This window comes from Megalops cyprinoides, chromosome 13 (assembly GCF_013368585.1).
Source record: "Megalops cyprinoides isolate fMegCyp1 chromosome 13, fMegCyp1.pri, whole genome shotgun sequence".
NCBI classification, from domain to species: Eukaryota; Metazoa; Chordata; class Actinopteri; order Elopiformes; family Megalopidae; genus Megalops; species Megalops cyprinoides.
In genome coordinates, this window is record NC_050595.1 from 11798686 (window position 1) to 11824247 (window position 25562).

Sequence of the window (25562 nt, forward strand, 5' to 3'; positions counted from 1 at the left end):
ATAGGATGTTGTGTTTAACTGCATATTCTCTCACTATGACATGCATCACAGCGAGGGAAAGAGGGGGGATTTACCTGTCAACTAGGTATTAAGGTACACTCTTCTTTTTATGTGTATATCTCTTTCCAGGGTTTTTGTGGTATTTTCATCTTTGTTTTATTTCCCTTTGTGTATCTCATCTCTGTTGTGGCATTGTGTTTTATTGTCATTGAGCGCTGTTTTTGTTTGGATTGGGCCGAATTGGGACCTTTTTGAACCTTGATGCACACCTTGGGTTGTTCTCTGAGAAAGAAACTCAATAGTTTACCTCACAGTTATTATTTAACATGTTTACCTTATTGGAGCAATCATTTAAGTCCTCTGTAAAAAAAAAAAAAAAAAGTCAAGTACCTGTAAAGGAACCCCTGGGAAAGTCTTTCTTTAGACAGATATCTACTATAGCAAGTAACAGAATATGAAATGCTATGTAATGACTACTACTTTTGTATTGGGACTCTTCATTAAGTATCGTCTCTGTTCTTAACCAAACCTTCTTGTATGCACATTTGCAAGTCACTCTGGGTAAAAGTGTACGCTAAGTGACAAAGAAAATGTAATGTACCGGCAATGTCAATCAACCTTACAAGTTTGATTGTGTAATGCTTTTTTTACTTTAAACCAAACCCTTTCCCATAATTCCATTTTCTCACAGAACAGCCCTCTGTGCCATTTTAATGCAATATGGTGCTCAGGCATTATGGATTACTCCCATTGTTTGCCTGCCAATTCATTACTTTCCTCGCTTGTCCAACTGGCTTAGAAACATAAACAATAAAACTCAATCTGAGAGAAAGTGACATGTTACCTAATTATGTGATGGTTTCTGTTGCCTGGGACAAGATGAACATGGTGAGGTGTTTCTGTCTGCAACTCTTCACAACTCGAAGGTGTCGTCACATGATCATTATGATGCACCAAGATGGCAAAGTGGAAATGGAGAATCCCTTCCAGGCCTCCTGTGCTTCCTGTACCATTTAACCTTATGGATCATAAAGTCTGTAACCAGACCCCTGTCTGTGGTGCCTCATTTTGTCACTTAAGTTTCATATTCTCATGTTTGTACTAACCTTATATTTTGTCTGAAGGGAGAAAACTGATTCTTTGCTGTTGTAACGAGTCTCATGCGATTGAGCATGATTTATAATGGTAAAGTGAAATTAAATCAGTTTCCTCCCTTAACAGTGTGGAGCATAGTGCCCAGACCACTACTTAATCCCTGTCCAATGCTGAAATACTACAGACATGAGGTCAGCTTCTCCAATGCTGATTGTTTGAACTCTGACCCCTGTTTCCTGTGGTATTTTTTTCCTTTAGCCAAAGCTGTGTCCCAACATTGAGGTGCTAACACATGACAGCCTGGACTGGTGAAGACCGAAGAGCTTTGTTTGGCCTCAATATTAAAGACTGTGTAACGTGGATCTTCTAATGCTTAGCATTTAGTGCCCAATGTAGGACTTGTTTTGTTATGCTATTTTTATCACAGCTTGAGTAAATGAACTTTTATTTTGTTGAGGAAATGGAAATCTTTGGGGTGGAAGCTGCTGTATGTTAACTATGGAAGTGTCTAACAATGTTAATATTGCTCTAGAAAAGGTTTTCTACATACTATTGCACTTTTGATAATACTGTATCATAGTCAAGATTTGGAACGTGTATGGTTTGTATTCGGAATGAAGAAAAAAATTGCTATGCTTCGCAGTGTGTACTGATTTTGAGGAATATTTTAAGGGAAATGTAATTTTTGGAGAGTTACAGAAAGAGGCACAAAATAATTTGCATCAAATTTTGATTGTATTTTTGTCAGAACTCAGATGTTATTCTTACACCAAATCACTTAAATATTATTTTTGTGTAACCCAGCACTGCCAGTGGAAGTTTCATGTTAGCTTGCCAAATGGATTTTATTTTTGCTGACAACATTTGGGAAAAGTAACCTCAAACATACTATTTTCAGAAAATAATTTCTGGTGAGAAACAGAGGTACATGATGCAAATGTAAATATTAAAGTTATTAACCAGATATTTTTTGCCTCAAGTATTTTGTCATTATACCACGTTACAAAAAAGTACAGTATTAAAACTTTCCTGCCTTAAAATTGTTTCAGTGGGTTTTTTAAGCTTTTATTTCTATTGTTCATGAATTTTATATTAATTATGCAGAGGACTTTTATGTGTAGGGGTACTAAAGAAAACCAAGAACAATAAACATTGCTGAATGTACTATGTGCTGCATTATTTCTGAAGAGAAAATCCAACTAATACGTCTCAACTTGAGTGGTTAAGTAGTTTACCAGTAGCCATTCGGAACATTTCTCACAGATATATACTCATCTGAATGGAGTGTATTGTAAAACTCAGTTGTGTAATATGTTCGTTCCATCTGTTGTTTTTTTGTGCTCTTATCTTTGTTTTTCCTCAGGTGTGGAACAGAAATGGATTTCAATTATGTAGAGGTCTTGGCCATTAAAAGTTGCAGAGCTAGACTGGGATATGTCCTGTATGCGATAAACTGCAGTGATGTGAAATAATCGAAATTTGAGATTAACTTAACCTCGGTCTTACAGTTGAGACCAAATGCACTGTTGCAGGGTTAGGCATCATGCTTTGCCAGGGTCTAACAGAAGCGAACAAAAACAGATTTCAAAACCCCTTTTTATACTTTTTTCCTTTGCCTGTGTGGTAACATAACCTTTTCTTCATAGTGACCAGGTACAAAGGAAAAGTACAAAATGTGCCGTCATCACAGTCCCAAGAATTCTCTTTGAACATTTTTATTGATTGCTCCAACCCCTTTACATTTCATTCCATTATTTGAAAAGGGTTTCTGACTTTGACTCCAGCCAACAGAGAACTTTCAATACAAAAAGGTAGTGAAGGGAGAAAAAAAACTTTGGGATGTTTCAACAGTTCAAAGGGTTTTTTCTCATTTAAAAGGGCATTTTTAATTTCTCATGTCAGCCTCTACTCTGAAGAGCTATAGTTGTAATGTTGCGGTATTCATGCAACACAGACTTCACCAGATGAATTGATACACTTTTCTGTTTAACTCTATTAAACTGCATATGTGACTCACATAACATTGTAGTTACTTAAGGCAGTGACATTATTTGCCTGTCCATGTTGGTTAGGTTAATGTAATCTGACCCTGAAATGCAGACAGACAATTATTCTCCTTTTGAGAGTACAACCAAACTGGAACAAATTCCCTCTGCTTTAACTGAGTGTTTTACATTTAAGTCCCTAAAAACTGAATTTGATTTCACTTGTGAAAACACCTAAAATGCACAGCTACCACTGAAATTCTTGAAACACAAACAAACCCCCCTCCCCCACCCCCCAACAAAAAAAAACAAAAAACACAAACAACCCTGGAGATAGTTCAGCAGTTTTCTTGCCCTCTGTGAAGAGTAGCCTCCTCTTCTGTTTGGCTGGAAGGCTCTCAGTTTGCTTATGCCTGTGTGGGATCTTTAACTCTGGAGGTCCCTATGTGCTAATGAGCCGGTGGCCATACGTTGGAAAAAACTCACATCCGTTCTTCTGCTGATTTGGCAAAAAAAAATAGGGGGAATTTTTTTCCTTCCTCTAGATATCCACCGTAGACCGTCCACAGAGAATTGTGGCGCTTCAGTTTATTGATGTTCGGTTGGTGGTTCATATACATTTGTTATGCACCCCTCTGGACTTCAAAGAGAATGTTAAAGGCCTATTATGCTAATTCAGGGCTGTTGTGTAATGAACACTACTCACAGTAATACTTTACAAAATGTTCTTCACTTCTTCCTGAAAAGGGCCTTTAAAAAAACAACATACACATATAAAAGCATATTTTCCACTTTTCCCAGTTGAGATCCATGCCTCAACAGCCTGTTAAGGAAAATAATTACCTAACGCAGGCAAGCTTGGCTCATTATTGGAACATTACACAAAACAAGATTTTTTTTTTTTTTATTTCAACTAAGGGACAACAACAGTGAAAAAATTATGGTGGTGGGGGTGAAATGAGAAACAAACATACGTATATATGTATGCAAACACACACACACACGCGCACACACACACACACACACAGACACACAATGTTGGGATGTTAAAAGGGGCTGTTCTCCGGCCAGGTGTTAGGACGACTTCACAAATGCCACCTTGAAGCTGTGCCGCTTGTCTTCTTTCTTGTCGTCTGTGCTGTCTGCTTCCAGCTCCTGGTGCCTAGACTCGCTGGGCTCTGCAGACGTCTCCTTCTCCGGTTCCTGCTCTTTTCCTGCAGGCTCTGTGCTGGCCTCTTTATCTTTCTCTTTCTCTGAGCGCTCCGTCGTTTCGTTCTCTGTAGCTGGGGGTAGCTGTTGGGGTGGCAGGCGGTGAGGAGAAAAAAAAAAAATCAGGCTGGCCAGTGTCCAGGGAAATCCCAAGCGCTCCTCTCACCCCTAAACAGCGCTGACTTCGGATCAGCGCATCAGCAGATCAGCAACTGCTTGGTATACCCTCAGTCCCTGATCTCAGATCTGACCTTGTGCTTCCGTAGTGGTTAGACCAAGGCCTACATTGGTGAGACATGCAAAGGGAAAACAGACCGCACCAGAAAGGAGGACTTCGCTATGTAGTCTTTGGGCTTAGTCGGGACTGTTAAGTAAATGTGAATTCTCTACACGACTTGAGGTTAAAGCCAATGTCGGGATTGGAATCAATTCCACTCAATTTAAATTTTAGGTCAATTAAAAGCATACAATTCCCCACTCAATAATCTCCCACAACTCCCTCTGAATTCACTCAGTTCAGTTCCTCAATTTAAACTCCCTTATGTCCCTTACATCAAGACCATACATTGATCCCACAAACACTTACGTTACCTTTTACAAAACTGATCCAACATGGACTAAATAAGACGGTGTAATGTAAATGTATATCAGTACTTAACATCACTTCAACGCTTCATTGCACAACTTAAAAAGTGGCAAACAGTGTATAATTATTTAATCAGTCAATGTTTACTATTTTTTAGATAAAAAATAAGGTTAGTTTGAAATCATTTGCTATATTATATTGGAGACAAATTGAAAAGAAGTCACACTTTCTGCTTTGCCTCCTATCGCGCCAAACTATACACAGACAGAATAATACTTGAACAAAGATTTAATGCTTAGGTTTACAGCAAATAATACAGACACAATGTTAACTTCTGAGATCATTACCATCCTATAAACATAAGTTCTTGAAACATCACATCAGACAAGTTGCAACGCTCAGGTCTAAAAACTTTCCCCGCAACACTAAAGAGTCTCCTAGTGAGTTCAAATGATACGGCTCTGGTACGGCCAGATACTTGATAAAACATTAAGCAGTCAATTTTAAACCCATAGTGCATTATTCCATTAATTCCAATAAACTGAAAATGCCAGTTCAGTTCCAATTCCCATGCTTGAGCATTCTTGAATATACAATTCATGATAAATTATCCACTTCATGAGTTTCAGTTTAACTTGGAATCGACCCCAACCCTGACCAACATATCTTTCATATGTTGGTCAGGGATAAAATTACTGTCAAGTTTTTTTTGTTTTTTTTTAAGCATCTGAATGGGTCTTCTCAGTAATGGTAATGCTCATAGTAATTCGCCCAGTGGCCATCAGCATTGGAGAATTTCAGACCTGATATTTCACAGGTATGCATCAGCTACAGTAATCTGTAGTGTACAATGTGTTTAAGTGATAAGTCTGGCATGAGAATCACTCAAAATCATATCCATAACTGGCCGTAACTGCCTAAGAGTCCACTGTAACTGTTTAGGAAAGGCAGCAAAGTAAAAAATGATCAGCATATTATATATTCACAAAGTCTAAACCAACACAGAAACACCAAGAGGACCTACAGACAGATCAGTAACATTAAACCATCTGATGCATATGGCAGTGTTCTGGAAAAAGTGACACACATGTCAACTTATCTCTTTGGTGACGCCAAATTATTGTTAGCAGCATGACATTCATTGGATGTGTTTGCAATAACATCCATGATCTTATACATAATTAACTGACTGCCTACGAATTCTGAGCAAACTGTAATTTCAAATCATATATGTTTTTGGGGAAGAAGATAAAAAAAAAACCCCACATATTTGGACCACAACAGTGCATTCACGGTTATGACTTTTGACTTCACAAAACCAAAAGGAACAATTACAGGTTGGTAAAAAAGTGAAAAAGGAGACAAGGACAACAGGGGTGCTGGAGTCCATGTTGGGAGTGTGAAGCCTATCTGGATGTGGCTGTTCCCTCAGGGAGCTGTACCCTCAAAGCAGTGACTTGCTCCAGGGGAAAGTGCACAGGCTGGGCCTCTAAAGGGTGAGCGTGTTCACCCTGGGTCTACAGGCCGCACTGCGAGAGCTCTCATATCGGGAACATTTTCAGCTGTCTGAATTGTCACTGAGATGGGGCAGTCCAGTGCTCACCTCGCTGAATCCCAGACCGCAGTGCCTCCGGTTCCTGCCTGAGAGCTTGTCATCCATGCCCTGCTGGTACTGGTGCTCCAGCTCCAAGTTAATCTTCTTATCCTCCGCTCCTGGTGGAGCAGTCAACACAACCACATTAATAACCACACTGCATCAGAACATACACATCACTTCCATGTCAATACGTTACACAGATGGAATTGACTGTTACCTTCTGGAAACCATCATGGAAACCACCTTGCATATGCTCAAGAGCAAAACCCATCTAATTATTTACAGATTGTATACTTTGAATGCAGTGAATGTTCTTTGTTCATTCAGTCACCAGAAGTATCCTGATCATTTTTGTTTTCAAATTACAAATTCAATAGATCAAGATTGATGGGCTGGATACAAAAGGTGTCTTGCATTCTTTCATCTGCCAGGTGTGCACTGGTTGGGTAAGACCACTCAAAACTGTGGACGGCTCTCTGAAAATACAGTGCGGGATGAAATAGCACAGGTGACTTCCAAATGCAGGAGGAGAAAGATCACTTTACCTGTTCTGAAGTTTGAGGTTGACTTGTGATCTCCAATGACAATACGTCCAGTATGCTCTTTCTAAAGAGAAAAAAAGAGACGTGAATACACACAGTGCATTTGTATCACCACCAAACATTGTATAGGAGGCATGTAGATGTTGCACACTTACATTATTAAGTATAGACAAAAAACGGTGTGATTAAGGCAACAATAATTAGCGCTCCTCTTGTGTTCTATAAACGATGGGAATTTACAATATCTACAAGAGTGTGGGCTTTTGTATACATAAACCAAACAGATGTCCTTGGGCTCATTGTGAGATCTAACAATTCATTTAACTTTGGAAGCCTCTTAGCAACACCTTTTATATAAATTAAGCACAGCAGTCTCAAGGCTGTGGAAGCACACAGCAAAGCAGCTTCTTGCTGTGTATGCGAATATTAGAATTAAACATTGATGAGCACCATTGACTAAAGCTCACCGTCCGTTGGGCGCATGTGTGAAACCACGACTGGAGGGTCTTAGCACCCAGCTATTCAGAGCGCATTGCAGTACAGAGATCAACAACTTATGGCAAATAAAGCATTGCGCCCACAGGAGAGATCGAACCTTTCCGGCGCCCATCAGCCGAAGAAACTTCTGTTTCCTTTCGTCGTTGCCCAAATCAGCCGCTTCCCAACTGGTGGATCCTAGCTGTGCAGGATATTAGTGAACAAAGTTTCTACTTTAACATTTGCCCTTTTCATTACCTGTGGTTAGCAACATAGCGAACTAGTTTCAATACAAACTGGAACTGTAACGAAAATGGAAAACTACCTTAAAAAGTGGCCGTTCAACTGATCTCTGGCTAGCTAGCTACAGCAAGATGCAATCCTTCCACGTAATGTATGATCATGTAGTCTGCCATGGATCATGAGTATTTCGTGCTTTTTAAAATAACGACATGCAAAGGTCAAACAATTTCGTACCAAAATAGCGAATCTGCTAAAATATTTTAAAACATTTACACTAGCAGCAAAGCAATGTGCTTGTGTTCAGAAAGCAATAGCTACCTAGCTAGTCTATTGTAATCTATTAAAACATCGTTTAAAATATAAATGGATACCTAACCAGCTACTCCAGTACATACGAAAGTAGCAGATAATAGCAGGGAATAAACAGTTTTACTATAATTAAGTTTTTCATTTGCTATAGCTATACCTATAGACCTAGCTTATCTTCGCAAATGAGGCCTTCGCTAATACATGATAAACCGCTATTTTAGCTAAATGCAATAACATTGTACTTCGTTTGGAGATGCAGGTCTTTTTGTCCCGTGTTGTCGATCCTCTGCAGAACTCATTTTGAAGTCACGTTTGTGGAAATAACCCTTTCAGTGTACTAATTCTTCCAGGGGTTTATGTTTATGAGTTTCTGTTTCTCAAGCTTGAGGATGGCTCTGTAAAGACCTCAAAGCAATGCACGATGGGAATCGTAGTTCTTAAGAACACCATTTCCCAGGGACCAGCAGTAACATGCTTTTGCAGTAGCACAAAAACTCGAGTACCTGAACTTTTGTGTATGTGTGTGTGTATTACAAGACTAACCGCAGTTTAGTATCAGACATGCACGTCGAGGAGAATATATAGTGTCGTTTCTTGAAAACAGTTTTGACACTCCATTTCTCAGCACGGCAACAGGTGTGTTAGTTGTTTCTTTCTGGAAGAGGAAACAAGGTTGGAATCGCGTGCCAGCGGCTTCTTTTCTCAATGTTTTGCATTTATAGTTGTAGCTAACACAATGGAAATGCCTGTCATTCTGTTTAAGAATTTATAATATTCACTCACGTTAGGTGAACGTGGTGCAGTTTCGGCTTTCGTCTCTCAAAACACACGCTGTCCTTCGGTGGGAAAGGAGTTAAGCTGGTTATCTGTACCATATGATTAAAATGCAAAAGCTGTGGATTTTAGTCATATCCAAAATGTCTGTGAAGCAAGTAAATTATACTTGCACAACATTTCAGGTAACACATTTCAAACTTTCAGAGCATATCAGGATGTGGAGGATGAGGGTTTGCCAGTGACTTGGATGTCTAGGATGAGAAGCCCCTTCCACCAGTCTCCTTCCGTTGACCAGCAACCATACTGGATCTGACAGATGTGCTCTTTTTATTGCTAGCCAAATTATTATTGCATTAAATATATAATGAGAAGTTAATTGCATAGAAATTGTAGGCTGTCCTCAATATTAAATGTCACAGTGGTTAAACCACAGTCAATAATGGAGAGGTTGGTGGGAGGTTTTATGTGTTCTTGATTATATCAACATACATAACTCCAGCATCAGCCTTTAGATTTTGCATTAAATATTCTTCTGCCGTCCGGTTGTTCTCATTTACAGTGGGTAATGCATGCGTTGCAGAAATTTGGCTTTGCAGAAAAAAAATTCCCTAGTCAAAAACAAAATGAAATTTACCCCAGCAATGCTAAGAAAAATGTACGCTAACCGTTGGCCTGCAAAGAAGGTGAAAAATGGGGTTTGGACATGGCTATGTGCCTTGGCTTGAAGAACTCTCTGTCTCGGTATCCAACTGCCACTCACTGGCTCTGGAGTTCCTGTGGCTTTGCTGGACATCTGGATTTTGCAATGATGTGTGCTCCCCATCATGTCTCTCAGCATATCTCTGCGGCAACAGGATAGATGGAGTAGTGACAGGGCCAGTGTTGAATAGGCCTGCTGTTGGCTGGTGGTATGGTAGGGTGCAATGACTTGGAAGCACACAAGGAGGCGGCGGGGTGGGGGTGGGGGGGGGGGGTTGTAACCCAAATTACAAGCCTGGTCTTTGTTCCCTCTCTTGCTGTGGGTTAAAACAACACGTCTATTTTTAGTCTCTTTATGCTGTAACCTGCTAGTCGGAGTCTGAGTCTGGAACAGACCTCTGTCTAGTGCCTGTGGTTGGAAGACTTCATATATGATTGCTAGTAATAGATGAATGTTTACATTATGGCTTGATATTCATATCATTCAAGTTCCTTAATTTATTATCATCAGCCTTAGAATGTGATGCTTATTTTCGAATTTGGATTTTAATTTCAGAACTTAAGCTTAAACCAAACAGTTACTGCTGAAATATTGTTGATATCAAGCTTCTTGTAGATCGGTGCTTCATTTTTTATTTAATGTTTGATGGATGTAAGCAATAATACGTTGATAATATATAGAAAATTCCCAAATACCCACAATTAAATTCAGAATCATTGTGTTTTCTGGTATTCTACACATCATTGTCCTCGTGTCTATCTGAGGGGTTCATTGTATGCAGAACTGTATGCTTTTGGGAATGCAACAATGTAACCCATTTGGGATTCGGAAAAATATCAGGAATTGAAGATATTACCCCTGAGTAGAATGTTCTAAATACAGCTATTACATTGGTTCATTAGTGTTTATGTAAATTACATTTAAATTAACTGACAAATACATTTCCATAATTAACTTGAAATCAAAGTCTGAAGATATTGGAGGTTTCTCTCATTATGTAATTACGAATAACATTCATTTAACTTCTCTTATTAAGATTTAGTTAATTATACTGTCGCTGTTAACTTAAAAGGATTTATTAGATCCCGACTAAACTTTGATGAAATTTAGAGTAACAAGTACGAAATTTAGGTCATCTAATGAGAGCACAGTGTCCCACTTTACAAGTCCAAATGGGATTAGGTAATTTACATGTATGCAAATGATGATTGAGTTAATTACATAACATTTTCATTAAAAATTGACACCAGTGGTTGCATGGGTTTAGAGCCTTCTGTGCGTGTTAATACGGAGTTCCTGGAACTTAATTAAGAGTATGTCAGTGTGTGAGAGAGAATGCACATTCCCACATTGACCTAACTTTATATGTTGGCCGGGTGAGAGATTTTAGCATCATGGTCTGGCTTCTTTTCTGTTTTAAGCAAAGACTAATGAGATTTTTCTCTGTAGGTGCCAGTTTGAGACCCTTGCATTGGATTATTTTCTACATTCATTATTGAAAGCACTTTAGTGATTACACATAGTCTATTCCTGTATTGATATGTTGTACTGACAATTTATATAGCAGGACATACTTAAAAATGCAAATTTGCCAGTATAGACATATGGACAGACATTTTTTCACAGACTTTTGTCAGATAACTGTATTTTTGTTTGTTACAAAGGTATAGGCCTAATCTAAAATAACAGTCACCTTGTTGCAATGTTGAACTTTCCATACATGAAGGCAAAAGAGCCAATATATAACTCTACATTTAACTCTTTATTCAAATATTAAATATTTGTCTTTAAGGAATCCCAAAATAACAGCAGATTTTAACGCTAGGAAGTCAGTAGCCATGTGTTTGCCACATAAAGGAGTTTTTGTGCTCAGTGATTTCAAGGTGGCAGTGGTATGCTCTCACAGTATTTACAGTAATAAATCATCACTGGAAAATTGCATACAATTATACCTGCCAGGGACATGAGCTAAAATCTTTCTTTATGTGGTTGAAAGTTTGCTTAATTTTTCCTGCTTTCAGTGTTCAACATTCATTCTATAATCTGGACCAATTCATCGCAGTGGAGTATCTCTCTTATGTGCTTCTTTTTGTACAGGATTGTAATCATATGAGGCAGACTGTTTTTATTTGGTTATGTTTAGAGGGCAGTTTATTTGAGTGCCACTCTAAAATTAAATCCAATCATCATACCCACCAAGACATTGTTTTGCCCACAGTAGTACACACCTATTGTTGCCATGTATACTCTGTGTAATGCCACAGACTTTCTGTATCTGTGTTTGCTATGGAGGCTCTTAATGGTGAAAACAGGCCAGATTTATACAGGCCATTTTACTCTCACGATTTGTGCTGGTATGTAAAGAAACACATGGTTGATGAGGATTGTTTGGTGAATAAGTAATGAACACCTTCTTTTTTAAATAGGAACCAAAACAACTTCACTTAACAAATACCTATTATTGCTCTTAATCTGAATCCAGCAGGGTTTATTATTTATTATAAACTTCTAGACCTGACCAACCAGTAGCAAATTTGGAAATGATTGTTTCTTCTTTAGATGACAGGATACACCATTTCAACACCATTTCTGATTGTGAAATGAAGTGAATCAGTAATGTGAACTACTGTAAAGTGTCCAAGATAAAGCAAAACGTATTTTGAGACTTTCCGACATATAAGGCAAACAACTCAACTTACTGTAAGCTATTTGAGCAGTAGTTGTTTATTTTTGTAAACCAGTATAATGAAAAACACAAATTGTCATGTCCGTGCCCACGCAGCTTGTTTTTTCCCCTCAATCGTAATTTTATTTCAAAGATTAAATGTGCTGAACGCACGTCCCTCCCTGTGAGGCAATTATCTATAATTAAAATGCTTCAAAGTCTTAAAAGTGAAACAAAATGTCATAATGAATTGGTTTTCCTGCCACTGGCAGTTAAAATGATTTCCCCTGTTTCCTGCCACATAATGGCTGGCAGTTTGTCATTTTCTGCCTTTACTGGTTTTTTCCCTCAATGTGAAAAGATACTCAAGAGGAATATCTTAGTTAGTTAAATACTGATTCCCAACTCATGTAACTTGAGCTGTCAGACGTTACTAGACAAAGCAGTCTAATTTAGCATTACATTCATTCTACATAAATTTCATTGCTAAATTTCTTGACTGATGTTTGAGTATTTTTTTTATCCATTGTCCAACTCCTCGGCTTTATTGGTATTGACATTGAAGATTGGTCTCCAATTTAGTAAAGTACAAGTGCTGTTCAGTAAATCATGCTGCATATTTTGTCTGTGTTCTGTTAGAAACACTGGGGCAATAGAGGTAGTGGTCAAAACAAGCTGACTGAATGTTCCTTAAATGTGGTGACAGTCCTGAACAGCTGCTGCTCCTTCAGAAGTCATTTTTTGTATTATTTTGTAGATGAACCCATTTCAGCCATTCTGATTGGCACTTAAAGGGTGTCTGTCATACTCACCGAAAAAAGAAGCCAGTAACACAGACTATATCAGCTACAATGGCTTGTACTTCAAACAGAAACAAAGTATCAGCTGTGCACTGCTGATGATTGTTCCTGTTTGCCCCCCCCCCCCCTATAAAGTTGCAACAGCGTGAATTAATACTTTGACAGAATATTTACATTCTTTATGTTTTCCTGATTATCTCCCTAGAGCAATGAGCGAGCAATGTGAGATTCCATATGGCACAGGCAGGGAGGTAACTGTGGTATCTGCAAGACAGACTCATGTATACTCTGCATAATAATCTGCTGTTAAAGACTGTTTACTGGTTCCCTTGTAATCACAACAAATCATATGGCTGTCTCCGTGTTTTTCACTGACAGTAAAGTGTTCCCTGATTATACATGCAGAAGGAAGGAACACATGTTAATTTAATGTAACAAAAATGTTGATTTCCATGCACTTTCCTTTAAAATATTAATAGAGTAGACTTGCATTTTAAGATGCATCAAAGCAGCTCGTGATATGCAAATGTGATGTGCGGCGCCTCCAAGGTTGGACTGATGCCTTCTTTCTTTGCAACTTGGCCTGCAAGTGCTTTCTGCTCTTTATATTTGCAGACGCAGCCTTTTCAATGGCAACAGACTATGTAAGCAGAGTGGTATAAAAGAGAAACGCACAGGAATATGTGAAGAAGGGAACTGATATCACTTGAGTCTTCGAGATCATCTTTTAAAATCCCACACATTGAAGGATAAAAATACACAAGTTATGAATATGTTTTTAAAGGAAATCCCTGGTTAGATATTAAAATGTGATATGTTTTATGTTGTGTATCAGGTAATTACAGTGTGAGCACAAGGGAGAATTCCAGACCATGTGTTGTCAGCCTTGAATTTGACCATCGTCTTCTAATCGATGATGCAAGGCAAACTTACAGCCAAATAATGCTTTTCATGCAGTCAATAGTGAAACACAAATTTGTTGTGGTGCTCTTTTATTCCATGGATAGCTTGCTGTTACTAAAACTTAGGAAGAATCGCATAGAAAAAGGTCTTATGAGTTTAGCAATATGTTGTTTGTGTGTTGGGACGAATGCATTGTTCAGAAGTAGATTGACAGCTGAAATGAAATGAGGTTTGGAATTTCTCTACTCTGTGGTGGAGACCTCTGGCTGATTGCTCAGCTGGCTCCTCTTCTTTTGAAGAGAAGGGTGGGTTTCTTGCCTTACAGGACATTAAGAATGCTTAATTGGCCAAGTAAGTTATTTGATATATATCGTAAACATATCACACATTTCAAATGTAATGATCTTCCATTATTTAAGCCACTTGTTCATTCCAATAACTGGGAAAATTCCATCCCCTCTGTGCTGGAAGGAGTTCCTGCTATTTAACAGTTTCACTGCATCTCTGCTGAGATCCTGGCTTGCATATTCAGATCAGAAATACAATGGTCCCAACCAACTTTTTTCAAATGTTCAGATGTTTCAACTGAATACTGGCCACACAATGCCATAGAGAACACTGTAGAAGATAAATGCAGAATTTTAACATAAAGGTTATGTTTAAATACATGTTTGCAGCCCACAGATGTGAATAACTCTGCCTTTAAAATAGGCATATGTTAGATTCATGATAAATAGAACATTTTGACTGAAAAAAGATGCACCGTGAAGGTGAAAGATACATTGCATGCTTTCTTGGCACTCCAGATATTGTAGGTGTAAATATCATTGTGTAAAACAGGTAGGCAGATTGATAAAACACCTCTGTTTCTGATAGAATGAAAAGTTCCTCTGCTCAGCATCACCAATTGGAGTGGAGGAGGAAGGAGAGCTGTCTAAACAGCTAGCCTTTCCTGATTGCAGACCTCGTTCTGAGCATCTTTGTTATCATCTGAAATTGGCTGATAAATCGGCCCTTATAATTGGTTGCGCTCTACGAGTATGTGAACAAATCCATCATATCTGAGAGCAATCACTACCATGCTTCTGTGTTGAAATTTAACCATCCCCCTCAGAAGAAAAAAAAAAACTTGCTTGCTTCTGATGGTCTTTCCGATGAACTTTCCTTGTAACTCTAGGCTGTGTTTGGCACAGCGTTTGGCACAGTTATATGATGTAATGGTTCTTTGGCTGTTCGTGTTTGTTACTTACCCCCTTTAGAAACCGTGATAAGCCATGGGCCCTGCAGCTGATGTACAGAGTGCATACAGATGTCTTAGGAGAGGGAACTGGGATAGTGAAAATGAATCAGTACAGCAGGCAATCTCTGTTATTAATAAATGTTGTCATGGTTAAAGCAATAGTTATTGCTTCTCCTGGAATCATTAACAGAGTGTTAATATGAATAACATATGCATGAAGATGGCCATATGGAACCAATGTATCTGGATGACAACCCGCAGGAATAGAGTCGCGTGTGTTGCCTGATGTATAAATAACTTGCACCGTCATTTTGATCGCAAATACGTCAGTCCAACTTTCTCTCGCTCTCTCTCCTCCTCTCTCTCTTACACACACACACACACACACACACACACACACACTGTCCTACATCAACAGTTTTGTTTAGCGTTATATTATTTTGAGTATTACAAAAATAACGGTTTAAATGTTTTCCTCTGATAAATGTCTGATATGAAAAAAAATCTTAAAATGAATTCAAATAGGGAAAGCAGACGAATCGCCTTTTACGGATGATCGGGCTTAAAGGAAGGTGACTTTTAGAATCGTATAATGACTGGGTCGAATGCAAAAAAACAAAGTTTTACAGGAGGAATTTTCAAGCAGATTACACTTTAACATTTGACCGTGCTGCCGATGTTTATTGGATAAAAAAATGAACGCCAAGCACTTTACTTCACGAGAAACCTACAGCAGTTCATCGAAACGACTGGTTCCTACTCTGTATAGAAAGGGGATAAATATTTTTTTTTAATTTTGATCAATCGACATTCTCGGTTGTCTTTGGTGGATTTCTTAAAACATATTTATTCGGGACGGTTTCACTATTTTCATGTGTTAATCCATTGAAACATCAAATGACTTCGGCAATTGGGTATTGACGATATAGGTCAGTCTAGGAATAAACATTCAATGACAGCAAATATAAACCATGTTGATTAGATATCCCTTAAAAATGTTTGATCTATAATCCCAATGTATAGTCAGCGTTGATTAATTTAATGCTAGTGACTTCCGTGGTACATCTTACACTTAAAATGTATATCATTTGAGTTAATTATGATGTTGAGTGATTGGTTTTGTTAATGGTATCAAATATATCTAAAAACCTAACTGTTATTAGTTCTACGGATTTCAAATTTCAGCAATTTTCAAACATATTCAGATAGTTGATTTATATATTTATCTGATTAACATTTTGCTTCATTTTAGGTTCTACCTATGCGTTTTTTTTACTGTAATGACAACAGAAGACTTTTCTGCTAATATATATGGAGCATACAATTAGCTGCACGTGGATTATGAAATGGCAAATGTTTCTCATTTTAGGAACAGCACTCAAAGCAATCCCTCTTAAATATTTAAGTTTTAATTATTTGACAAAATGACCGCACGCACAGATCGCATTGATGCATATGAAAATATAAAAATGATTCTCAACTTCATCGATAGGTGGCGTGTGAGGTCCGTATTCTGTTTAAGTACCTCACACCTTATCCATACTGTACTGATCGTGTTTGGGAATGCGTATCGCATATTTCAAGGCTATCTGAGCAGGCCGGTATAACGCGGGCAATGCGAATTCGTCCCCTATGCAGATTTATCATGATAATTTAAATAGTCAATTAATTGTTCATTGAATGTGTAGGTAGGGCATCTTGAATAAAAATGATTTTCTTGCTAAGTAACTAATTCTTTATATGAACCTTAGCCTACCATAATTACAGAATGTTTCCGTGTGTTTATACTTTCAGCATGAATTAAGAAATTCGCCAGTTCTTATTTTTTTTTTTTTTACAGCGCAAAAAGTTGTATTGCCTCTATTTAAAAAAGTACAGTTACCTTAATTGATATACCAAATGTGTTGAATGAATCTTACCTTATAAAGAGCAATATTTTCCGAATTGTCTTAGGTTTTTCAAATCATGTTAAAATGGTTGTGTATATCTCAGTACATTAATGCTAATTTACGGTGTGCTTCTGCGAGAAAGCGGGTGCTGTTAAGAAAATCCACAGTGGTGCCTGTGTGTCAGAACGTTACTTCGAGGGGTGAGAAGCGGCCTTTGAAGAGATGTCGTTGTTTCAACTGCAAATCAAGAGTTCTGCCTTGCTATAAATCAGTTGGACTTCTGTTAGACCAATCCTTAAATAACGTGTAATGTTGCAAGAGCAAATAAACGGTCTAAATATTTTCATTTACTTGAGGTTCTGTCGAGCTCCAACTCTTCAACTTGCATTGAAATTTTGTACCCTCTGCCTCTGAAAAAATCGACATTACTCTGCGTTTCTTTGTAAATTGATATTTTGAGACTCCACGTTCTCTTGCAACTCCAAGAATTCCACATAACATTTTAAGGGAAAAGTTTTAAGTGAAATAGGTTTATTGCCTTGAAAGCAATGCTATGCTTGAATTATTCATCCTCTCTTTGGTGTAGACAGAATATGGGGATGAAGATGTGACGTGAGGATATAATTTTCTCAGGAACAAAGGGAATGTGAAAATGAAAGACAGACAAGAGCCAGGCAGATGTGATAAGATGTTGTGAAGGGGTATCTATTCTGGCACTCCCTCTCTCTATCCTCTTCTCTCTCGCTCTCTCTCCTTCTCTTTCTCCATCCTCTCCCTCTCCCCCTCTCTCTCTCTCTCTCGCTCTCTATGACTCTTCAGTTAACAAACAGCATTTCCTACTGCAGCTTGCACTGTCACCGTAAGTACAACATTCTATTATGAGCACAGATTCGGTTCATCGATTGTTTTACGCTGTCATGTTTGTACCAAACGTATAGTGTATTTATATAACGCACTGTACTTTATAATTTGTAAATGGGTCGTTTTTGTGCCTTCTGAGATGTGGGGAAAATTTGAAGTTTTCATTTTATTTCCAACTTATTTTTCCGCCTTTGAATGCCATTTAAAACTAGGTATGATAAGGTCCAAAGTTCACGTTGAGCTGTCAGTTATGAGAGGGGCATTTGACTTGAATTGTTTTTAACTTAATTTAAGCATCTATACACTCAGATCACTCATTGCCAGGGGTTGTGCATCGAAGGCACGCATAAGCATTTCTGTTTGTTATGTATGTTATTGTTTGAGATGCATTGAGATTGTTTTTAATGTGCTTGCTGCGTTTTGAGTTGCAACATGCGATTACCTGCGTAACGCCTTGATGGAGAAGTACAGCCGCTGTGGAATGTACATCACTACTTGTAATGGAAACAGGGAACAGTTAGCGGGAACGGTTTGGGGTGACTTTTTAATACATGATTCAACTTGCCTATGTACCCGCGTTGATACGCGCTAATCATCATGTGCTGTTGATTTATGTTTACATATTTTAGTTAATCAGATATCGGGTATTGGTGAAACGCTATATTTTAGCCCCAATATCTGCACCCATTGTGTGTGTGTGTGTGTGTGTGTGTTTTGACCAGTGGGCAGTGACATGTTTTTTTCCCTTTGCTCCAAGTAATTTGACTGAAATTTTGACTTGACGTTACAAAAATATTTTAACCCAAATCAAAATCATATAGGAATATGTCCCTGTTTTAACAGTAGCAAAAGAACTAATGATAAGTAGCCACAAAACAATATTTAGTGTTTAACATTATGTTTGTGATTTTGATGAATGGTGATGAATTTGATGATGATTTTCCCATTGATTTCTTAAGGTTCTAGCCTTGTTAATTACGGAGATCACATTTAGAAAACTTGTACTCGCCTTTCAAACCCATTTATGTACATTTTTTGGAGTTAACAGTATTCACATAGTAGCCTACAACTCGTGGAAATAACATCACATGCTTGTTTTTAAACAAAATGTTAAATTGTCTTTGAATTACATTTCTCCATTTTTGTGCTCAAAGCCACGCAAGGGTGATATCAAGTCAATGTGTATCATGGTAATCACATTACATAAACACATATTCCAAATGTATCAAGAAAACTTTCCTTTTCTTGGACTAGACGAAAAGAAAGCAAAAAAAATGAATACCAGATCTTGTGATGCTGCCGGGGAAAATAATGAAATGGTTACACCAAGGAAAACACGGTTCATACAATTGATGAAGAAGTATATGTAAAGTAAAACGTTTCATTATAAAAAACAACTCTTCGTTTCAATTTGATCAGACAACAATGAAAGTTTCGCAACAGCCAGAATGAACTATCAGTATAATAATAAATAAAACACAATAATGGACCTGTTACTGGTGTATTTATTACTGTTGTTACAAGCTATAACTTAATTTTAACTGTAAATGAGCGTATAATGAGCCCGGTGTTTCATAAAATCGAATATTAACCGAATACGTAATAATATCAACACACACACATAGATTAAAAAGTCACTATAACCAAGAAACCCTCGTGTCGTTCATGTTATCAGTAAGAACACAGTAAGATACAATGTCGCTTGAATCGTGATGAATATTTTTATATGTTTTCGCGTTGTTTCCTTAATTGTAGCAGGATTGTTTACATGTCTTCGCCTCTCCATCACTGTCTGACTCCTCTATACATCCCATCGAGCAGTTCTCTCAAGCTCACGCGAGGACAGCCAGGAGCTTTAAGCTTTCTGTAGCTTTGCTGTTAATCCTTTATGAACGACAAGGCGCTCGGGGGTATTTTCGAACACCTTATGCTTCCGAGGTTATCGTCTCACCCATTTATTTAAATATAGGTTGTTGTCCTGTAGTACCGATAAGTATTTTGTACTATGTAGTTATGTGACAGTGAAACAGACGATTCATAATTTTTTTTTTCAGATGTCTGCTGTTAATTCCTTTCGCTGGATGTCGTGGTGCAAAAAAGTCATTTCCATTTCACTGTACAGTAGTTTGAAGTATTAACTGTCATTATTTGTCTCACTTGCATATTTAAGTTAGTAGTAGCATATGACTTTGTTAGTTGCCAATAACTTAGAATGATTATGAATCACAATAACACATACACACACTTACAAAGCTGCTTGTGAACTTAGTTATAAACATACATACGCATGTGTGTGCGTCCGTGCGTGCGTGTGCATATGCGTGATGTGTGTTGATATTACTTTCGTCAACAATACCTTATTTAAGTACAACTTTCACACGTGCTGCGTTTTTTCATTGTTAAAAACATTCATTCCCAATTTGGCGTAGTCCTGTTCTCCTCGATTTCTGCTTCTCCTTTTCATTCATACAAGCGTCCCTTCTTTTTTGTTCTCTCTCTCTCTCCTGGTCTGTTCTTTCTCTCTCGCTCTCTCTCTCTCTCTCTCTCGCTCTCTCTCGCTCTCTCTCTCTCTCTCTCCCTCTCTCTCTCTTTCTTGCCTCTTGTCAGGGAGGGGAAGCCCTGCCTTCTTGCCTTCCTCAGATCAATGCCCTGGCCACTCACTTTCTGATGTTGCACGACGGGAAATGCTTTGAATACTTGCGACATGGCCGCTCACATTGATTGCCAAGATTGACAGCACTAACCATCGCCTTCACTTGTATCTGTGAGAGAGAAGAGATAAATATCACAGATAATAACAAAAGCTCCTCGCAGTTTTGACAGTTAAACTTGTCTGAAAGAACGGGATTCCCTCTTCATGGCCCGTGGAATCACCAGCAGACTTTAGTTTATTTTTTCCTCTACAGATTGCAGTGATCATTTTTGAATTTGTAATTGCCGAAACGGGATACCGTAAGGACCAGCATTTGGCTTTGCTAGACTGGCTACATCAAGGTAACCAAGAACGATCTGAACCCGTTGTTATACGTATTTGTGTCGTATTTACTGTGGTCTTTTTGTTGATAGATATAGTTTTCCTTCGTAACAGTGCTGACAGCTCTCGTTGTTAATAAGCTTATTTATGCTGTGTTCGTTTTCTTTGGCTTCAGCAGTTTATATTTCGTTATGCTTAGGATATTTGGGCTTTTAGTTTGTTTTACGAATTACGTTTTTTATATATGAATGTACAATTTACTGCATTTTTAAGAGAAACGTAGCACTAACAGTGTAGCGTAACAACAAAAGTAACGCGCCTCACTTGAACGCACTATACGGTTCTGGATATATGAAGGTAAGGATATGTTACCTTTGATTCTGTATTTTCATTTACTGGTAGTGCGACTTTTATGCAAGTGCACAGAAGTTTGGTCATTCGCCCCCTTCATCGTATTTACACATTGTGAAATGTAGCCTACGTCTCCTGTCGACACTTTCGTAAACGTCTGCGGTTCAGCTGTACTCTAGTTATTCAAATGAAATGCAACTCGTTAATGTTACGCTCGATGTGGATTATTTTCATAATGCCACGACCAGCATTAACAATCTCATAAAAGTTGGCTTTGTATTGCTGTGTATTTGGAGTCCCGCGGCTTGCTGAATGTCTTGTTTCTAAGGGGGAAGCAATTTCACTTTTGTCCACAAAGCGGTACTATTCATTGACTATGACGTGCGTATCGCTAGGTATCCAACTCCAAGTGTAAAAGGATTTGAGTCTTTAAAAAGTTTCTTTGAAGTTTTAAATGCGTTGTATTTTCTTTATTTTCGAAACGATTAAGAGTTTGGTATTTAGAGTTTGGCTTGTGGAAAAGGCGTTTTAATTATCGAAGGAAAATTTGGAATCCTCTTTGCCTTTGGTGCAATATCTTGGGAATTCTTTCGGACTTAACTTTCGCTGGAGGTCACGCAAATTGACCTTAAAAGAATGCATTAGCCATAAATTAAAATAAACCCCTCATGCAAAACCGGACCCATTGAGAGACAATACACAACCTGGACAAGCCAGGCTTCCCTCGCGAGCCGACAACACGGTGCGCGATTCTGGAAAGGAGGAAGTTCACAGAGTAAGTGCTCCATAACGTGTGCTTCTATTCCTAGAGAATTATTTGATACTCATTGCCGTATTTAACTTTCAGTGGTTGAAAGGCAGGTGAGCAATATTCTAGCCACTGTTCAGAGACTTCATTATTTTGACCATTGTGTTCATAACTAAGCGGCATACGGTTTTGCTGTTGAGAATTACATCGATCATAATTCAGGATAACTGGGAAATACTATTTTGTGTACATTTGGATTTTTTGAAATAGGTATCCTGCGTGTGGACTTTTTATTCGGGTCAAAGGAGAGGTATTATATTTAGTTTGAGTAAAGAAGGTGATTGAGCAATACGACTTAATGCGACTTTTCTGGACCCGTATAGAATAGTACTTTTCATTTCTCTGTGTATATTGATTAAAAAGGTCGAAAATTTGGTACATGTAGAAGTGTCAAAGATTCTTCATACGCTGAGAGCACGATTTTTTTGTGTTAGGGTATTAAGAGGACAAAAATGAGCGTAGTTTCAGTGAACTTTGCCTGGAGAACCGAGATAGCCCATCATTTTAAGGGTGTTTCCCAAAATTAGACGCACACATTTCCGATAAAGCGAGTTCTCTGCTGCTGCAAGCGCAGCGATAACATTTTAATAACCAATATTGTATGCTGTGGAAGACTGGAATTAATAGACGTGCATCTGAACGCATTTTAAAACCGCAGGAGAAGAAATGCGAAAGATCAGGACAATTCACTCCAAACATGGGAAAGATAAAAAAAAACACTTTAAGTATTTTCTCATATCCTGGAGTAAATAAGTCACTGGTATGTATTTCAGCATATAATTATGAAAGCATATATTTCTCTCATTCTGCTTATAATTTTCTTACCAAACCTCTGAAACATTTGCAATAGGCATATTGTTCGTCTCCAATATGCGGATTCTTAATTAAACACATTCATTTTTCTCGTAGTTTATACATACATAAATAGTGTCCGCTCTGTAGTAGTAACTCGGTGTCTTATAATACATTCTTGTCTTAAGTGAGAAGGGCTGTTTGAAAAACAATCCCCTGGCGTGTCCCTCTGTTGGGGTGAAGTTGATCCCGTAATGGCATTTTGTTTTGAACAGTTGCTGTTAGCTGTGAGTGGAAGTTCCCTCATAAGGTAAGGTGGCACTGGAGCCCAATGGCAGTCCAAATGGCACATTTATAATTAGACTGCCAATTCAGCACATTGTCCTGATTGCTATACAGGGATATGCTGCACTGTCTGGGATTTCAATAGAGGAGACTTTATTCACTCGCAGCCAGTTTAACACAGGCTGTGTAGATGGATTGAGTGGAGCAGAAAGGGGCTCCATTGATAGCCCCTGGACGATTGTTTCAGATCGCATTCTAAATTTGAAATAACATTAACCGCGTCTTGGGCTCCCTTCGACTGCTTTCCCTCTCTCTCTCTCTCTCTCTCTCTCTCTCCTTATCACTGTGTCTTTTTCTTTCTTTTCTCTTATTTAATTTCATCCGGAAAATCAAATAATGTAATACAGAGTGTAATGTAAATAGAATGACTGATGCGACGAGAAACCTTACAAAAGTTAACGGTGTAATACAAAAACACATCACATCTTAATACCGGAGCACTCCATTATAAGTAAGATGTCTGAAAGAATATTGACCTCTCATTGCCCTTTGTGTTCGCAATTTTTAAGAGACACCACGCACATATTGCAGTGTAACGCTGAACGGTTCAACGTTACACTGTAACACATTACACTGCAATATGTGCGTGGCCGTCTTTTTTCCCTAAAATTGAACTGCGTCGTTTAGAACTATTTTACTGGAGCAGTGTGCGGTTCGCGACCTACAGCCCCTGTGAAATTTGAACAAGACACTATTTTCCTCGATGTAGTTTGTGGATTTTCAGGAATTAATTGGGATTTCTGGTTTAAATATCTGGCATCGAATGTCTATAATCCTCCGTCGTTACTTCAGCTCGGCCAGCGCATAGATCTGAAAAGGAACTTGGGTGTTTGAGCGCCTATAACGCGTTTTCGTTGCTGGGTCCGGGCATGAGAGACACCACCTCATTGACGCATGTGGTGGCAGTAAATTCAGAGATTTTGGAGAGCATTTCCGTATGCTCATGCACGGTGGCCGATTTATTTAAACAAATCTCATACTGTAACCCATGACAAGCGAGTCTTGTGTTTGTTGTGTATCCTGTGAAACTTTAGCTTTTGGGTTTTTCCAATATCTTACGTTACAATCTTGATAATACCAATGAAGTGAACAAAATAAAACGGCCTCACTATACTTCCGCTGTTAGAAACACTCTCAGTCGAAGTCTATTACATTCATATGTTACCAGCTTTATACACCGCAGTACTGTATGAAGCACGTTTTGCGCATGAAGCACGTTTTGATGGTGTAATTATTAGCGGATGCGACCTTCATTTTTTATTTGACTGTACTCTTTTATTATTTTATTGTACATATTTATGAAACTGTTTTAATTTTGTGGTTATTGTGGAAAAAAGGTTTGTCAGGAAGGGTGCAAGTATGGCTTGTAAGATGTAGGAATGAAAATATTCGAAGAAAATGTCCAATATAGCGCCTTTTTTCACGTCTGCTTGTCACATTAAGAAAATGTAATTTTGCACAATCGATTGACGTGAGGGAGGCTAGATCCCGAAGAATCCTCTGTTGTAGAGCGTCCTGCAGGCAGTGGAGTGAAATCTAGACTAAAAGAACATCTTGTGGTTTAAGATCACAGAAAGACAAAACAGTACCAAGAAGAGAAGTGTTTAATTTCATGTAAAGCCATTGTCGAAGCTAAACAGTAGGTTTTTGATAGTTAGTCAATTATTCTGTGCTTTGCATATTATACGTGGCAATGAGTATTATCAGGCTTGGTGCTCGGTGGGTTTTTATGTCTGTTTTAAGCTAATTGAATGTTGATGTCTTCTCCTGGGACCACGGGTGCCTGGCTGGCATTAGTGGAATGCATTATCAATTTAAAATTCAGGCATTAAATGAACTTTAAATAATTCTCTTTCAATTAGTTCTGTGGAAGGCCTGCCCATTTATTACATTTTCTGAAGAGCCTGAGTTCTCTATATTTGCATTCTTACCTGTTAAATCATTCCTCACCATTTAACTTTTGACAATTATGTTTTAACTAGCAGTCCGTTAACCCTTATGACTCATTTTTTAATCAGAATATATAGAGGAATTGTCTGATAACAAATAATATAAATAACAGCATAAAACATGTGTTTGCTTTGTTGAGTGTATCATAGATGACAGTGTCTTTTGTCTTCTTCAGATATTCACTGCCATTTGTTTTATCCAGTTGTGTCATTTACTGCAGTATGTAACAAAATGATGGATGATTGATTTTGCATTTTGTCTTTTAGAACATTTTTCGAACATCACATTTTACTTGCAAACAATTCTCTTTGTATCTTTATTATTTTTAAATTAACCTTGGAAGATGAGACACATAATATTATTGATTTAGAAAGACAATTTCCACATACATTGAATAACATATGAAACTGTGATTTTGAACTGTTTCTGGACTACAATATTCCTTTTGAAGTTTGTTTGTAAGC

The 25562-nt window shown here is 38.0% G+C and overlaps 3 protein-coding genes across 9 annotated transcripts in view; 2 read left to right on the plus strand and 1 right to left on the minus strand.

The window, feature by feature from the left end:
- The window catches only part of LOC118787664 (pleckstrin homology domain-containing family A member 7-like), a 96477-nt gene extending 94356 nt beyond the window's left edge, over window positions 1–2121 (plus strand). Inside the window, exon 29 of one of the 2 annotated variants that reach the window (XM_036543215.1) lies at window positions 1354–2121. In XM_036543215.1, the coding sequence (XP_036399108.1) occupies window positions 1354–1376 (23 nt within the window). In that variant the 3' untranslated portion in view covers window positions 1377–2121. The other variant, XM_036543214.1, reaches the window with a different exon arrangement.
- A 1959-nt stretch (window positions 2122–4080) lies between these two features.
- Window positions 4081–8441, minus strand: c13h11orf58 (chromosome 13 C11orf58 homolog). Of its 2 annotated transcripts, none has more exons than XM_036544050.1 (5): window positions 8286–8441; window positions 7610–7693; window positions 7018–7078; window positions 6479–6588; window positions 4081–4373 (listed from the first exon to the last, which is right to left on the minus strand). In XM_036544050.1, exons 1-5 carry the CDS (start codon window positions 8340–8342, stop codon window positions 4155–4157), a joined length of 531 nt encoding a protein of 176 aa, XP_036399943.1. In that variant the 5' UTR covers window positions 8343–8441; the 3' UTR covers window positions 4081–4154. The 2 variants fall into 2 exon arrangements, with proteins under 2 accessions (XP_036399943.1, XP_036399941.1); XM_036544048.1 differs by having other exon boundaries at window positions 7610–7705.
- Window positions 8442–17818: 9377 nt separating this feature from the next.
- The window catches only part of LOC118787886 (transcription factor SOX-6-like), a 170839-nt gene continuing 163095 nt past the window's right edge, over window positions 17819–25562 (plus strand). For 2 of the 5 annotated variants that reach the window (XM_036543628.1, XM_036543634.1), the window contains exon 1: window positions 20531–20872. The gene's annotated coding sequence lies outside the window, so the exon portion shown is untranslated. Of the gene's footprint in view, window positions 17877–20530; window positions 20873–21665; window positions 21979–22730; window positions 22772–25562 lie in introns of those variants that run through there. The other 3 variants (XM_036543630.1, XM_036543629.1, XM_036543632.1) reach the window with 3 other exon arrangements.

Coding starts and splice junctions, on each gene's coding strand:
- c13h11orf58 (XM_036544048.1), bottom strand. CDS start 8,342: ATGAGTTCTGCAGAGGATCGACAACACGGGACAAAAAGACCTGCATCT. Junction 7,706..8,285: donor GACCTGCATCTCCAAACGAA/GTACAATGTTAT, acceptor TTTGTTCACTAA/TATCCTGCACAGCTAGGATC. Junction 7,079..7,609: donor GGCTGATGGGCGCCGGAAAG/GTTCGATCTCTC, acceptor TTTTCTCTTTAG/AAAGAGCATACTGGACGTAT.